The 15619-nt window shown below is 35.6% G+C and overlaps 1 protein-coding gene across 2 annotated transcripts in view; it reads left to right on the top strand.

Moving 5' to 3' along the window:
* The first annotated feature begins 460 nt into the window (after positions 1 to 460).
* MYEF2 (myelin expression factor 2) overlaps positions 461 to 15619 on the top strand; it is a 46242-nt gene continuing 31083 nt past the window's right edge. For both annotated transcript variants that reach the window (XM_060149459.1, XM_060149453.1), the window contains exons 1-9: positions 461 to 692; positions 5812 to 6020; positions 7254 to 7306; positions 8527 to 8534; positions 8638 to 8731; positions 12734 to 12925; positions 13619 to 13772; positions 14311 to 14360; positions 14471 to 14534. In XM_060149459.1, coding sequence (XP_060005442.1) covers positions 532 to 692; positions 5812 to 6020; positions 7254 to 7306; positions 8527 to 8534; positions 8638 to 8731; positions 12734 to 12925; positions 13619 to 13772; positions 14311 to 14360; positions 14471 to 14534 — 985 coding nt within the window. In that variant the 5' untranslated portion in view covers positions 461 to 531. The remainder of the gene's footprint in view (positions 693 to 5811; positions 6021 to 7253; positions 7307 to 8526; positions 8535 to 8637; positions 8732 to 12733; positions 12926 to 13618; positions 13773 to 14310; positions 14361 to 14470; positions 14535 to 15619) is intronic.

Genomic DNA, 15619 nt, shown 5'->3' with positions numbered 1-15619 from the left:
GATTTATTTGCATGATTCAAAGGATTTCTAAGGGAAGATCCGAAGATTTGAAGACGTTTTTAAAGATGCAAAGCTGTGTGTGCTACTCTAATTTAAACTGCCCCTACACGGAATGGTTAGAATAGTCTGGGTTTGAGGACTCTAGGGATTTCAAACACCCAGAGCCGACTTTTTTAAGCGAAGACCCCATTGGGTGCCAAACGACAGATGGGGCTGGTGGTGAGAACACGGCCCCACCAGGGGCTTCTGGACAAATCAAGCCCTCCCCGGGCTGAAGCAGGGCCGATTGCGGCCGCGTCGGTCATGGCCCGCCACCCCATCCCATCCCTCCCCTCCCCTCCCCTCCCCTCCCCCCCATCAGCTCACACCATCTCCCAGTCTCCAAGCCCCGACCGGTTCTCGCGAGATCCGGGCAACTGAGCGCTCGGGGCCTTTTCAAATCGGGATCCGTTACCGCTTTCCCAGCCGCCGCCATTGTGGCGCTCGGAGCCCCTCAACGCAGGCGGCGCAGGCGGAGGCCGTGGCGGCGGGATGGCCGACGCCGACAAGCCCGAGGTGCTTAGGGCAGCTGGCAACGACAGCCCGCATCGGCAGCCCGCGGAGCCGCCGGGCGAGCCCCGGCGAGAACCTCACCCGCCCGAGCAGGAGAAGCAACCGCCGCAGCACAGCAGCAGCTCCAATGGCGTTAAAATGTATTGTCTTTTCCTCCGGGGACTGGGACGAGGTGGGGGGGGCGGGAAGTCGACCGGGGGGCCCCACGCAGGGCTGAGCCTTGGGCCGTGGGCGGCGGGAGGTGCAGGTGCAGCCGGCCCTCCCCGTCCGCCCCGAAGCGGGGGATCCCGGGTGTGGGCCCGGGGTCTGGCGCCCCTCCCCTGCTTCTGGCCCAAGACCGTGAGTCACCCCTTCTTCCCTGACTTCGGCTGGAAAACCTTTCAGCAGAGGTCGGCGGCCGCCACAGTTTGCAGAAAAATGGTCCCCCTTTTAAAGGCCAGTAGTTAGTGTTCATCACTAGGGAGTAACTAGGGATGACATCATCGGACATTTTCTCTTAACCACCGAAGACGTTTGTAAAAGGAATATCCCCCCATCTCCCCGTCCTCATTCTGAGCTTTATAAGTTCACTGTTGTTTTCTAAAGTATGTATTCATTTCTTAACTGATATATAGCAAGAGGAAGTTTAGTAATATGCTGTGAGACTGAATCCATTGTTACCCTTGAATTGTTAAGAGGTACTTTAAAAAGGGAACTGTGCGTGGTGCCTTGCTCCGCCCCGCCTCAACTCCCTCCCCCTGTTTGTCAGCCACGCAGGCTATTTTGAAAAAAAAAACTCAGTGCGGGATGGTAGGATATTAATTTTGGTAAAATGGTAAAATAAGATCTTTTTTAGTTGAAAAAACCCCACTACTTTTAAGATTGCAGCTGTCATCAGTACCGATAAAGAATGTAGTCGATTCGAATCCATAATAATGCTGTGCTCCCCTTTGTTCTTGTTATATAGGGGGAATATGAAGTCAGGCATTTGATTTGCACATGCCCAGCTCTTTAAACCTGAAGTTGAAAGTATGTTAATAATTTAGTGAAAACACTAAATTTAGTAGAAAGTGAAAGTGAACATAAGGTTCACACAAAAATAGGAAAGGTAAATGTTCTTACTTTTCTTTTGTATAAGAACCTGTGTAAGAACAGACCTGGACCAGTCTGTTTAAGGGTTGACTGCAGATAGATAAGGTAGGTCTCCCAGCTCTGTTATGTACTCTTGCTCTCAACTGGATTTGAATAGGATAGGCAGTATCTTCCAGGCAAAATAGAGGTGGAACGTGGTGCACTTAGTAACTGAAGACCCAGAAAGTGAATGAAGCACTTTCTACCCTGCCTGCCAAAATGTGGGCTTTCAGGGACTTGGCATCATAAATACAAATGAAAACTAGGAGAATGATAAAAGCATTTTGTTTATACCTAAATATGGGCCTGCCACCTCCTGAACAAAAAGTACAGCCTTGAATTATGGAGAGAAGCCATGCTATAGTTGGGTATGATTAGTTTAATAGTCTTGGTACAGATAAAGCTGGTATCTAAACCTCCATTAGATCTAAAAGGCTCTAATCCCTTTTAAAGTCTCACTGGGGTTTAGCTAGACAGAAGAGGACAGAGGTGGGAAAAGAATCCCTTTCACTTCTGATTGAGGAAGAGGAAAACATAAGGTGAAGCAATGTTACCAGTAAATACAAATGCAGATTCTTTTCATATTGCTTATAATTCATCTCTCTCCCTCTTTTCCCAGTTGAGTAAAGAAGCCAATTTACTGTCAGAGGTTTCTTGTACTGCTTATTCCTTAAGAACATATAATGGTCTATCATGGGTCACTCACATTGAATAACTAGGGACATTTACCTGCATCAGTCTAACAGCCTTTTTTTGTTTTGACCCTGGGCACCAACTGGAGTAGTTTACAACCCAACACATAAACCTTGAGTTGATTCACCATATATTTTTAATGATAAGAATTCATAGAGGTGATTAAAAATTACCAAATATTGCCTTAAAATATATGTTGCTTAAAAGTGGACAGAATGCTGTTTGTCATCAAGACTGAAATGATTTTTACTGAGGTTAATTCATAGTAATTAAGGATGGAGGCAGCTATGTCAGAGACAGCTATGTCTTAACTCCTGTTTGTATTTCCCAAGTCCTTATATTTAAAAAGGTGCAATAAACATTTAAGAAATGCAGAAGTGAACTTATATGATCATGAAACTCATGTACAGAGGATTTATTTGGCATGTTCACATCTTTTGACAAGAAATTAAAGATGTTTCCGTAGGTCTCGTCTTTTTCTTTATGCCAAAATGGTATACTAGCTCTCCTTAAGTGAATAGAGAGAAAAATAGCAGTATTGTTATAACTCTTTATTATTCATGTGTGACTAAGTAACACCTTGGAGCATATGGAGATTCAGAGTTACATTACAGTGGTTGTATAAAATATTAAGTATTGGTGCAAGGTGTAGTGTTTGAAGTAGAGTAGTATTTTTTATTATATTAGGAGTAAAGAATGGAACCGGGCTTGATTTTGGATCTCATAGCATTATGCTTTTTAAGTCACATATTGAAACTGTGTGTCCTCATTTGATGTTGGATACTGATTTTTCAGAAATTGATGTTAATTCGGGTAGACATAATTTAGTCTTAAGAGTAGATAATGTTTTTGTGACTTAGAATCATCACAGTCTTTATTTCAAGTACATTACAAGGGAGATTGCTTAGATGAATAGTTCTGGAATTATTACATGGAATTCTGGATATAGTGCCAATATTTTGATATTATGTAGTATCATTTTCCTACGAGTTTTCACATATATCTTTACTGTCTTTCCCATAGTGTATTTATGACTTAGAAATGAGTTCAGAAATTGAGTAATTACAGTTCACTTTCTTAATAATCAGACTACACCTCTAGCAACTAAACTGATCTACCTTCCATAGTAATCTTAATTTATGCATTGTAGATGAGCAGTTTAACAGTGTCTTTAAGATGCCACTAATTGGGGAAAGCTTGAAGAAATCTCTCCCTCTGGTCATCCCTTGAGTAATAAAGAACATATCCTATATAATAACTTTACCTCTTAATGAAATTGTTAGATTGTTGTAAGCTTACAACATCCATGTAAGAATAAAAGAACATAGCGAGTGATTCAGAACTTTGTTCAGTTTTCACAGTTGGTTTCATCTAGGAATAAAATAGGCAGGGGAAGGTGTATTTGGATAGGGACTGTATAGATGTCTGCTCACCTGAACAGAGACTTAGTTTATTTTAAAAAACCTTCATTGAATTCAGCCTGTTATGTAAATAGGTTCTTTGGGGGATTAAAAAGAAGGGTTTGTTCTTGTATCCACTGTACTCAGAAACCAGAGAAAAGTGCTCTGTGGCTTTTTGACTGCTTGCTGCCATTTATAGGAGTGCCACTCTGTTCAGACAGGTAGGTACTTGCTAGAGTTGGACAGTTGAGAAGACTGCTTCCAGGCATGCTGTTTCTGATGAGGGAATATGTTTGATAGTGAAGGTGTCCCTGTCAAGGTCTAAAGAGGTAGCAAAGCATGTTTGGCTCTAATGTGTCTTCCTTGATTTTAGCAGTTTTTCTGGCAGACAGTAGCATCATCTATGGGTTCTTAATTGACTATTCATTCAAAAATTAATATTTATCAAACACATGTTACCACGCTAGATGCTGCTGACACCAATGCAGATAGTTTTTGTTCTCGTAGAGTTTTACATACTATATTTATGGCTGCGTTGTTACCTGCTCAGAAAAACAGTGTCTGAAAACTTCACTATATTGTGGAACAAATGACTACAGTAAGAGGTGTGTGTGGAGCACTGCAATGTATAGATTCCCACAGTCGCTTGGCTTAGAAGATAATATAGAGCCTGGATTATGAAACCTGATTGGTTGTCAGAATAATCCAGAAAGCTTTAAAAGATTTAGATTCCTGGATGTCATTCCCAGAGATTTTTCTTAGTATATGTTTGTGAAAAATTGCTTTAAAATCGAAGTTTTAATTAAATAGTTTTAAATTCACTAGGGTAATTAGTGACTTAAAAGAAATATATTTCTTCTGTAAAAAAAAATTACTTTTGAGAAGTAAATTGCATTTTTAAAATGTATCTCCAGATTTTTATCTTTAGGGTTTGCTTTAAGTGTATACTTAACATGTTATAGGTGCTTGGTGGATAGCATCATATAGTTGTAATGTGATTGCAATCTTATAAATTAAATATTTTTCCAGTTAGGACCTCATTAAAAAGTAGATTTGTAGGGCTTGCCTGGTGGCGCAGTGGTTGAGAGTCCTCCTGCCGATTCAGGGGACACGGGTTTGTGCCCCGGTCCGGGAAGATCCCACATGCCGCGGAGCGGCTGGGCCCCTGAGCCATGGCCGCTGGGCCTGTGCATCCGGAGCCTGTGCTCCACAACGGGAGAGGCCACAACAGTGAGAGGCCCGCGTACCGCAAAAAAAAAAAAAAAAAAAAAAAAAAAAGTAGATTTATAAAATTCTGGTTCATGTTGCATTTAAGTACTGCTTCCCTTCTCCATCCCATCCCACCATTTTAGGTGATACTACTAATAAAAATGGCATGATTCTATGAAGTATGCTATCCTAGTTTATAGATTAAAACACAGAAAATATTGGGCATGAAAATAGGATACCTTATCATTTTTCTATGTTGACCAATTTGGGAAGAGACAAAAATTATGAGAGTCGTATGGGAGTATATAGATAAAATTATGTTTTAATTATGTTCTTAAAGCAGTGGAAGAGGAAAGTTTTGGGAGGAAACCATTAACCTTTAAGAGAGAAACTTTTTCTGGGTCTCATTTTGCAAATTAATTTTTGTAGAGTTCTGAATGAGGCCCAGAAAGTTAATTCTCCATTAAAGGTGGAAGTTTTAATATACTCTAGGAATAAAATCACCCATTTTACCCTCTTGTCAGGTTCTAACAACGTTTATTAAGTAGTATGATGGGAAAAACTAGGTTTGTTTGAATGCTGCAGCTATTTAATACAGAATAAAAGGAGGGTTGTTAAATGAGAACTTTGGTAATATGCCCAAATCATTGCTTTGAAAAGACACTGAGTAATTTCAAAGCCAGTAGGCTGACTCTCCAGCTGCTTTGCTGAGGTCTAACTTAGGGGAGAATTTTGTGAAGTGAAGTGATAAATATGAAATATTTATTTAACGTAGACTTACATTATGGAAGCCCTGCTGAGGTTTTCTTTTTGTTGTTCTGTTTTTTGTTTTATTTTTAATTCACAGGGAGAATGATGAATCGGTCAAAGAAGAGAAATCTGAATTAAAAGAAAAATCTACAGGAAATAAGAAAGCCAACAGATTTCATCCTTATTCAAAAGATAAGAACTCAGGCACTGGAGAAAAGAAGGGTCCAAATCGTAACAGAGTTTTTATTAGCAACATCCCATATGACATGAAATGGCAAGCCATTAAAGATCTAATGAGAGAAAAAGGTAACTATTTTTGAGAAACCCATTGTTGGATAATTTTCATATAGAATGAGAGGGAGCTAAGCAAACTTTTTTTTATTCCTCTTAGCCACACAGACTCAAAAAATTGATTTTTTTGACACATAAATTAATCTTTTCCTCTTCTTTCACTTGACACAATTTCATTACAAGGTAGTACGGATAAATGAAGTTTTTTTTTTTTTTTTTTTTTTGCCATTTTAGTGGGGTAGTAGCGAACCAGCATATGCATGCCACCAAGAATTTTGTTAAAGTGATTGCTTTGTCTAGTTGAAGTTTTTATAGATTTTTAAAGGCCTATTGCATTAGGTAAGCAATATATTTAGCGTGTTAACGTATGAATAATAAGGTCTGATTATTTTTTTTTCCAAAAGCTGTTTTGTTATTATCTTGGTGGAGTCTGGAATCTGGCTGTGGAATTCATTTTGTTTGCATTGTCATGAATGCCATGATGCTGTCTCTGCAGTTCTATATTAAAATTGTGTTACTGCTGTTGCAGTTTTGTTTTCAGAATAACCTGAAAACCTTCATTTTATATACACGGTTGATTTTGGGGAAAAATATTTTTAATACTTGATCTTGTAAAAGTTAGTTTTGTTATCTCTTGAAAAATTGAGTTTCAACAGTCCTGCAAACTACTTACTTGGTTTTGAGGCTGATCTCTTCTAATAAATAAAAAAAATTTTGCATTGGTGTATCTGTTGTAAGGTGACAACTATTTGATTGGTTTTATTCATTGACTTTATTTAGAAAGTGTGTGGCTTGCTGTGAAGCATGACTTGTAAATTTAGTTTACTGACGGCAAACAAGATTGAAGACATTCAGGTAGAAAGTCACCTTAAAACAGCTGTTGTGTGTAGGCGACCAAAGTTATTTGAAAAGTGCTAATGTTGATGTTTTTAATATGATAGGCTAAGGGACCATTTGTATGTATATGTGCATTTGTTCACCAACTATATCATGCTGGCCAAAATATGATCTGTAGCATGAATTAGGTTAATATGGTTGTTAGCTTTTTTAGAGAATGTGGATGATGTACATTTCTGAAAATTAGTTAAATTTACATAGCCATTGACAGGAGGTATGTTGGTCTGGTTTTGATTGTTGGTGAATAATAGGTGCTTTTCTGTAGAGTTGTGCACAGGTGTGCAGTAAAGCAAGATATTGGTGTTTAAATGTATTGTTTCTTGGTATCTTCCTTTTGTATGTCTTATGTAGTTGGTGAGGTTACATACGTGGAGCTCTTTAAGGATGCGGAAGGAAAATCAAGGGTAAGTGCTGTGGGCAATCATCTGCTTGAGGTTTAAAAGTTCCTCAGCAGTTTACTTTTTGTATAATACTTGTACCAGTTTTTGGAAACTTAAGTTTCATTTTGCTTTACTTTATTATGAAAGATTTGAGGCTTTATACTAGCAAGTCTGACACTTATACAAACCAAACTAGCTGCCTTGAAGGGATGGGTTTTGTAAATGCTCATAAAGGGCATTCACTTTTCTAATGCTCTAAGGTAATGCTTCTTAGCCAATAGATTTTAATATAGGATATTTTTTGTTGTGTTTTGATGTCTTTAAGGATATTTTAAAAATCACTGAATTGATAATATTTCCTAAGAGTTCTATGAGAGGCCTATAGCTTAAAGGTGTTAATTCAGAATGTACATTTGAAACTTGCACTGAAGAGCCTAATTTGGTAGCCTGCAGGACTACATAAAAGGCAGTGCTCTGACCAATTGGTATGAATAACATTGATGATTAAATTGACATAGAAGGAATTGGTTGATAGTAGATTTTGAATTTTAGCAAGAAAGCAATATATTGAGGAATATAATGGAAAGCTTTTTAACAATGTTTAATTATACTAGCAAAAACCAGTTGGGTGCATGAGAAATAAAAACTTTGTCATCACATTCAAATGGCACTTTGAACAGTAATATTGACAAGGAATTATATAAAAAATGATTCTACTAATTTGTTTCTTTAGCATAGTTCTTTTTTTAATATACTTACAACTGGATGCTATTAAATTGTGTGCAGCCAGTTTTGAGAACTTTAACATTAGATTAATATTTCCTATTTTGATTTTAATAAAATTGAAAATTTTACATTAAAAATTATTTGTGTACCATATATCTTTCAAAAATATTCATAACAATGTAAAGATAGGTATTTGAGAGCCTTCAGTTACTTCCTTGAGTTACTTTTGATTGAATTTGTGGGATGACATTACTTTAGTTTTAAAGAAGAATCATCTAAAAGTAAAAATGTGCTCCAAACTTGTTAGATGCTAGATTCTACAATCTTAAATAGATAGATCTGAAAATTTACAGAAAATTTGTGGTCACGTGCCTGTTATATTCTGGAGGTCTAAAAGACAAAGAATGATTGTATTATTGATTTTTAATGATTTAAATGTTAGAATCTGCCATTAACTTCGTCTACTGATCCAGAACTTTTTTTCTTTTGCATATATTGACAAATCTACCTGGATATAGGGTTGTGGGTAAGAATTTTCTTTTTTTATGTATCTTAAGTCAAATTTAAACTTATGATTGGAAAAAAATCTTAGTACATAAACATTTCCTATAAATTTTTTCCCCATTAAGTGTGGTTGAATTCAAAGATGAAGAATTTGTCAAGAAAGCACTAGAAACTATGAACAAATATGATCTTAGCGGAAGACCCTTGAATATCAAAGAGGTAAGATTTCTTATATTTGGAATAATTTAAACATTTGAATTATAAGGACATGTCTTGTTTGGATTTTCATCTAGTAAGGTTATTTATCTGATTACAGCATTTTTTTTTAAAGAGTAGATGCTTACTAAAGCATTATATAATTGATGATAGTTTTGCTTGTACATGATTTTCCTATTTGCCCTTAAGCTGTATCCTATGTATATGATTTGTTCCAAGTTATTATAAGCAGGGGTATATGATTTTAAAAAATTACAGGACACAGAAATTTAAAGATGACAAACTTAAGGTGCTGACTTTTTTATACCAAGTTTATACTTGGTATAAACATTTTCAGTTTTTAGACTGTGTTATTAGATTTAAGAAATATTGTAGATATTCTAGTTGATAATTAAAGTTTGCTTAATAATGCAAATACCTTATGGATTTGAATAAAATTGATACTCACTTTTAATAAAATTAACCTGAAACTATCCCAGATTAAAATTTAAGAAAAGTTATAAATCGGTTAGTGAAATTTATAACTGGAACTTGGAAACCTTTAAAGTGGAGATGTTCCCGTTGTATGAAACAGTGTATAAATATGTTGACAAAAAGAATGATTGGACAATACATGAAAACCTGTTTACAGTTAGGTGTAATTTACCTTGGAAATGATTAACTTGAATAGAAGTCATTTTCATGTCTTTCTTTAGTTCATATTGTTGATCTAACTGAATAGTTGATCACAGACCACATAGGTATATATCCTTGCTAAAGTCTATAGTAAAAAATGATAGAGGATGTAACTTTGGGTCCCTGAAGAGTTTCCACCAACATGGATGCAAATCATTGTAGAGCAGTACTGTCAGTCACAATTTAATTTAGTATGGTATTGGTTTGAGTCCCAGATCTATCACTTTCTAGCTGTGTACTTAGTTGAGTTATTGTCTAAACCTTAGTAATTATAATAGTATACAGATAATACTTACCTAGTTAGGGTTTTTATGAGGATTAAATGGAGATACATTTATGAGGATTAAAAAAACTCAGGCTCTGGCATCAGAGAATCTGACCCAGGGCAAATTACTTAACTCCTCTGTTTTCTTATCACTAAAATGGGTATGATACTAGAATCTATCTGATAGTGTTGAGGACTCAAAGAGTTAATATATATAAAACAATAAATGTTACATATTTGTTATAATTATATAAAGCACTTAGCACAGTGCTGAAAATATTGTAACTACATAATAAATGTTAGCTGTAATAATAATTTTTTTTAACTTAAAAAAATTAATTTATTTTGGCTGCATTGGGTTTTTGTTGCTTTGCGTGGGCTTTCTCTAGTTGCGGCTAGTGGGGGGGTTCTCTTCATTGCAGTGCACGGGCTTCTTATTGCAGAGGCTTCTCTTGTGGAGCACAGGCTCTAGGTGCACGGGCTTCAGTTGTTGTGGCACTTGGGCTCAGTAGTTGTGGCTCGCGGGCTCTAGTGCACAGGCTCAGTAGTTGTGGCGCAACGGCTTAGTTGCTCTGCGGCATGTGGGATCTTCCTGGACCAGGGCTCAAACCTGTGTCCCCTGCATTAGCAGATGGATTCTTAATCACTGTGCCACCAGGGAAGTCCCTGTAATAATAATTTTGATTGTTGTTATTCCTGCCCAAGGTGGGAGTGTTACTGGTCCTTGGTCTCTTGTTCCTGGATATGAGATGATAATAGCTTAAAATTAAAGGCCATGCTGCCAACAAATACAGGTATCCCATATCCCTTTATTGGAGTCAGCTTCTGAATTTCTCTAATTCTATTTGAGCCTAGGGGCTTATTCTTTCCTTTCTTTTTAAATATTTTGACTGAGATGTAGAAAATTGGTAGAGAAAGTTTAGACTGTTGTAATCTGTGCCAGCCATTTATTTGGTAATTTTTATGCATAAGCCAGGACCAGTTTTCCAGAAATGTGCTGATACCCTAATAATTTCCCATAAGGGTGACATTTGTAGAATAGCCACCATTTGGGAAATTATTATTTTGAGAATTATGACTTGCTTTTTTATGATGTTTCCTATTCCTCTTCAAATGACCAGTGTTATATGGAATTTCCTGGCAGTCCAGTGGTTAGGACTCCGTGGTCTCACTGCCGAGGGCTGGGGTTCAGTTCCTAGTCGGGGAACTAAGATCCCACGAGGCTCACAGTGTGGCCAAAAAAAAAAAAAAAAGACAAGTATTATAGATTCTGTGTCTTTTTTTAACTGGAAAAAAAGTTTATTGGATGCTAAAGGCCAAGCCCGTATTGTTTGTGTTCTTTTAAGTTTTAACACATTGTAGATCCTCAGTAATATTTCAGAGACCCTATAATAGAGTTATGTGATCCAAGTTGATATAGGATACTCCCAGTTTTTACTTCCTAAAGAGAAAAATGGTTGAGTTTGGCCTGGCTAAATGATGAGGTGTTCTTTATTCAGTTAACTTTTTCGGATTAATATCTCTAAAGGTCCCTTTCTTGGAATTATCTGATTTTCACGTGGGTGGCTGGGGTCAGTGCTGAGAAATACTAGTTCGAGTCTAGGGAAAAGTATACTTCCGATATTCATTAACAGATATTAGAATTGCATTTTTAAATTTAATTAAGTGAGGTTTAGTAGCAGTTGTAAACTTATTAGAGGCCCTCTCATAGCAGTAGCAGGCAGTGACTGGCAGGCTGACATCTAAGGAGAAAAGAGGAATGAAAATCATGCTACATAGTAGGTGGTTTTACATAATTTGTATTTTATATATGTTTTACATGTGTGTTCATATTTTTGTGTGTATATATGTTTATATATATATCATACCTAAAAAATCAAAATATAACAATGTTTTATTAATGTTAAGATGTGAAGGACAAACAATCTGACTATCGTAATGGTTCATGAAGCATCTTCCCTGCTATGTCCTCCTCCTTCCCCCATAGGTAACCACTATTCTAAGTTTTGTATTTGTGCAAGATTTTGAAACCTTAGACCTGAAGCATTTATTTGTTAACTTAAAAGAGTTTTATAGCATTCTTCAAAACATTAATTTCTTTGCTTTTGTATTTCTTTTTATTTCTTCATGGTGATGGAATACATTGGATGCCAGAATACCTTTATTCTTACATTCATTTCACCTTCTATTTTCCAGCCTTCCTAGAAAATTTATTAAAGTCATCCAACTTTCTTTTTATTAGTATTCCCAGATGGAGGCCAGCAGAGTAGAGTTGATGGTTACATATATCATAATCATTTGGTATTGCAGATGATAGTCTATCTGTGTGTTTATTTGGTTTTTGTTTGTTTTTTGTACTCTACTTACTGAGATGAGTGAGAAGTATGTTTAAGCTTGCCTTTTTTGCTTTGTTTAAAGGCAGCATATTTCTCTTAAAAGTCAACGAACTTAAGAAAACAAAAACCAAACAATGTTTAGTACCATTCTTCATGCCTTTCTTTATGTCCCTTCTCCTTCCATCTCAGATCATAATCATTGTTGAGGATGGAAAGAGGTTGGAAAGTGGATAATTGTATTTTGTTCGGGAATGAAATTTCCACATTATAACAGTTCCCCTCTACCCCAGTATTCCTGGGTTTTATAACAGGCTGTTCTTCTGTTGAAAGCTTTGAGTTAGTATGAATTTGTCATTACATTGGGCATATAGTGGTGGGAATAAGAGTCACAGTAAGTATTTTGTTCCTCTTTGAGTTATGTGGATTTATGTGTGTGTGCCATATACTTGTATACCTGTATGAGGGCAAAATTAAACTAATTTCAAGTTCTTAAGTGACTTTAGTGATTGGAAAGAGATATTTAATTGACATCCCTGGAGACTGAAATCTCTTGTCTATCCACAGGTTTTTATGGGACTGAATTCTCTGGATGAGAAAAAAGCTCACTCTTCAAGAGGGCCACTAATTTGAGCCAGTTGGGATAGCTGCTGTAGAATTTGAAGTTGTTATTTTAGTGATATAGACTTACTGATGTATCTGGTGGCATTTAACATTCACTGTGTGTTATAGGATCCTGATGGAGAAAATGCTCGTAGGGCACTGCAACGAACAGGAGGATCATTTCCAGGAGGACATGTACCCGACATGGGATCGGGATTGATGAATTTACCACCTTCCATTCTCAATAATCCAAACATTCCTCCTGAGGTTATCAGTAATTTGCAGGCTGGTAGACTTGGTTCCACAATTTTTGTTGCTAATGTAAGTTTAAGCTTTACTCTAAAAATTTGCCATTCAGATATTTAGTTCTAATCATGAGATTATTTAATTAGATGAATGGGTCATAGGTTTATAGAACATTTTGCTTGTTTTTGACTAAGCAAAACAGTAATTATTGTAAACTCAAACCCAATTTAAGTCCATAAATATAAGGTCAGAGTGTAAATACAAGTATTTAGTATTTTTTAAAACGGAACTGTGGAATTTATAAACACTTAAGCAGTTCTTGAAATTATGTACTTACATTGTGTGTGATTTTTGTTCATATTGGTAAATGGATTTCTTTCTTTAGCTTTGATACTTGATATTTGTGAATGTACATGTTGTAGTTGGTTTGTCATTTGTTCTAAGCTTTTGGAAGTCAGTGATATCAACCATACTTTCCAAAATCTGAATTTCTGTCAGTAAAAATAGATATGAAAGTTTCAAATGTACAAAACAGGATTGAGCAGCTCTGAGAGACTGTTTTGGGAATTAAAAAAAAATAAGGGTAAGGAACAATGTAGATGTAGCTTAACCGATCTTTAATAATTTAAGATGTTTCTACGTGAATACTATTGATATACTGTTTAACAAGAATTATAGTTCTTTTTGAGAGTTTAGAAAAGACTTGTATTATTTATAAGTGGGGAGAGGAGTTAATAGGTGTGTAACTTTATATAATTTTATATTAAGCTTGACTTCAAAGTTGGTTGGAAGAAGCTAAAGGAAGTGTTCAGCATAGCTGGAACTGTAAAGCGGGCAGATATTAAAGAAGACAAAGATGGCAAGAGCAGAGGAATGGGCACAGTCACTTTTGAACAAGCAATTGAAGCAGTTCAAGCAATTTGTATCCTGATTTACACTTTAGCATTATTTAATAAGGTTGAAGAAGTTTGATACCGTTTTGTGGGGATTATGGAATTTAAGGTTGCCTGGCTTAGAAATATGTATTAGAATTTGGTCTCCAGCACATAAAACCTTTACTATGTCCAAGTACTAAAGTCACTCTTAAAACTTGAATTAGCCATATTGTATAGGCCTGGTATGAACTTTTTTCTACTTTCTCTTCCTACCACAACTAATTGTGTACATGCTGTTGACAGTAATGTAATTCATTGTACGTTAATACAGTTGCTTTAAATGAAGCCTTGTTAATTTTCTTTTTGCAGTGGTTGAATTAAAGATATTTATAAAATAAAACTATAAGGCAAAGAACTGAAGATTTTTGAGTATGCGGAAGAGACTAATACAAATAAGTAAAATACTAAGGATGTTTTTTAAAATATTAGAGATAGTCTGATGCTAAATATGATTATTAAAAATGTGTTTGTGTTCAAGTATAATTTCATAGTTGCCTAACTGGCTTTCCTTGACTGAACCAACAGCTATGTTCAATGGGCAGTTTTTGTTTGATAGACCTATGCATGTGAAAATGGTGAGTTCCTGTATATCACTTCAACTCTCCAACCTCTTCAAATGCTCTCTTCTATGTTACAGATCTTTTTAATTATATATTAACCATATAATAAACTTTTTTGCAATTAGGATGACAAGTCTGTCCCTCATGAAGACTTCCGTTCACATGATAGTAAAACACCACAATTACCACGTAAGTAAAAGCTATTATTAGAAGTAATACAGACTATTCTTTTTCAATTTCATGATATGCTAAGCAAAACTTCATTTTTGTGCCTACTTCCCAAGTTGCCCACAGTTTGGTGTTTGGAGTTATGGAGCTAGTTTGGCATAATTGATTATATGTGACAGACACTTTTCTTTCTTTTTGTAGTTTTTCCTGATTATAAAAGCAATATATACTAAAAAATTTGTTAAGCTCATATGTGAGGGGGAAAAAAAACCGTTGTGATTTTACCACCCATAAGTAACCTCCATTATAACATTTTTGTGCATTTCCTTCCGGCCTTTCCTTCTAGGTGTATTTTTTTACACAGTTGAGAACTACCATATAAATAATTTTCTATTTTTTTGTTTAACAAAAACATTATTCTATGTTAAAAATTCTTTCCAAAATTTATTGGCTGTTGATAATCTATCATATGGATGCTCCGTAACTATTTCACTGTTATGTATATTGTAGGTATTTTAACATTTTCCCTTTAATCACCAATAGAGTTTTTTCTTTTTCTTTCTTTTTGTATACAAATCTTTGGTATGTTTTTGGTTATTTCCTTAAGATAGATATCTTTATGTAGATTTACAGGTTTTCAGGTATGCTTATTGATCAGTATTATCAAATTGTTTTCCAAAGAATTATAAAACAGCAATATGATGTACTTAACATCTGTGTCTCAATACCCCATGTTCAAAATGAGGATGCTTGATAGTACCTACTTCATGGGGTTGGCATGAGTATTACATGAATTAATATATAGTATATGTAAAGCACTTAGAACAGTTCTGGCATAATGTAAGCACTCAGTAAATACTACCTCGTGTTTTTACTTTTTGTTGTATTTTCTCTGGTTATTATTAAAGTTTTTTTTCCATAAAATATTTAAAATATACAAATATAAAATCACTCGTGTAGCTGTGTAGACCATATTTGTTTTAGGTGATTTTTCTTTAAAATAAAATTTTACAGATAAAGATTCTTCTCCCCTACCACCTCCCACTAGATACCTTACCTAGAGGAAACAACTTATGAATACAGTGTTTATCATTTAGGTTTTAATA

The sequence above is a fragment of the Lagenorhynchus albirostris genome, chromosome 1 (assembly GCF_949774975.1).
Source record: "Lagenorhynchus albirostris chromosome 1, mLagAlb1.1, whole genome shotgun sequence".
Lineage (NCBI taxonomy): Eukaryota > Metazoa > Chordata > Mammalia > Artiodactyla > Delphinidae > Lagenorhynchus > Lagenorhynchus albirostris.
Note: the sequence above shows the minus strand (reverse complement) of the source record. Positions and strands in the feature narration are given on the sequence as shown.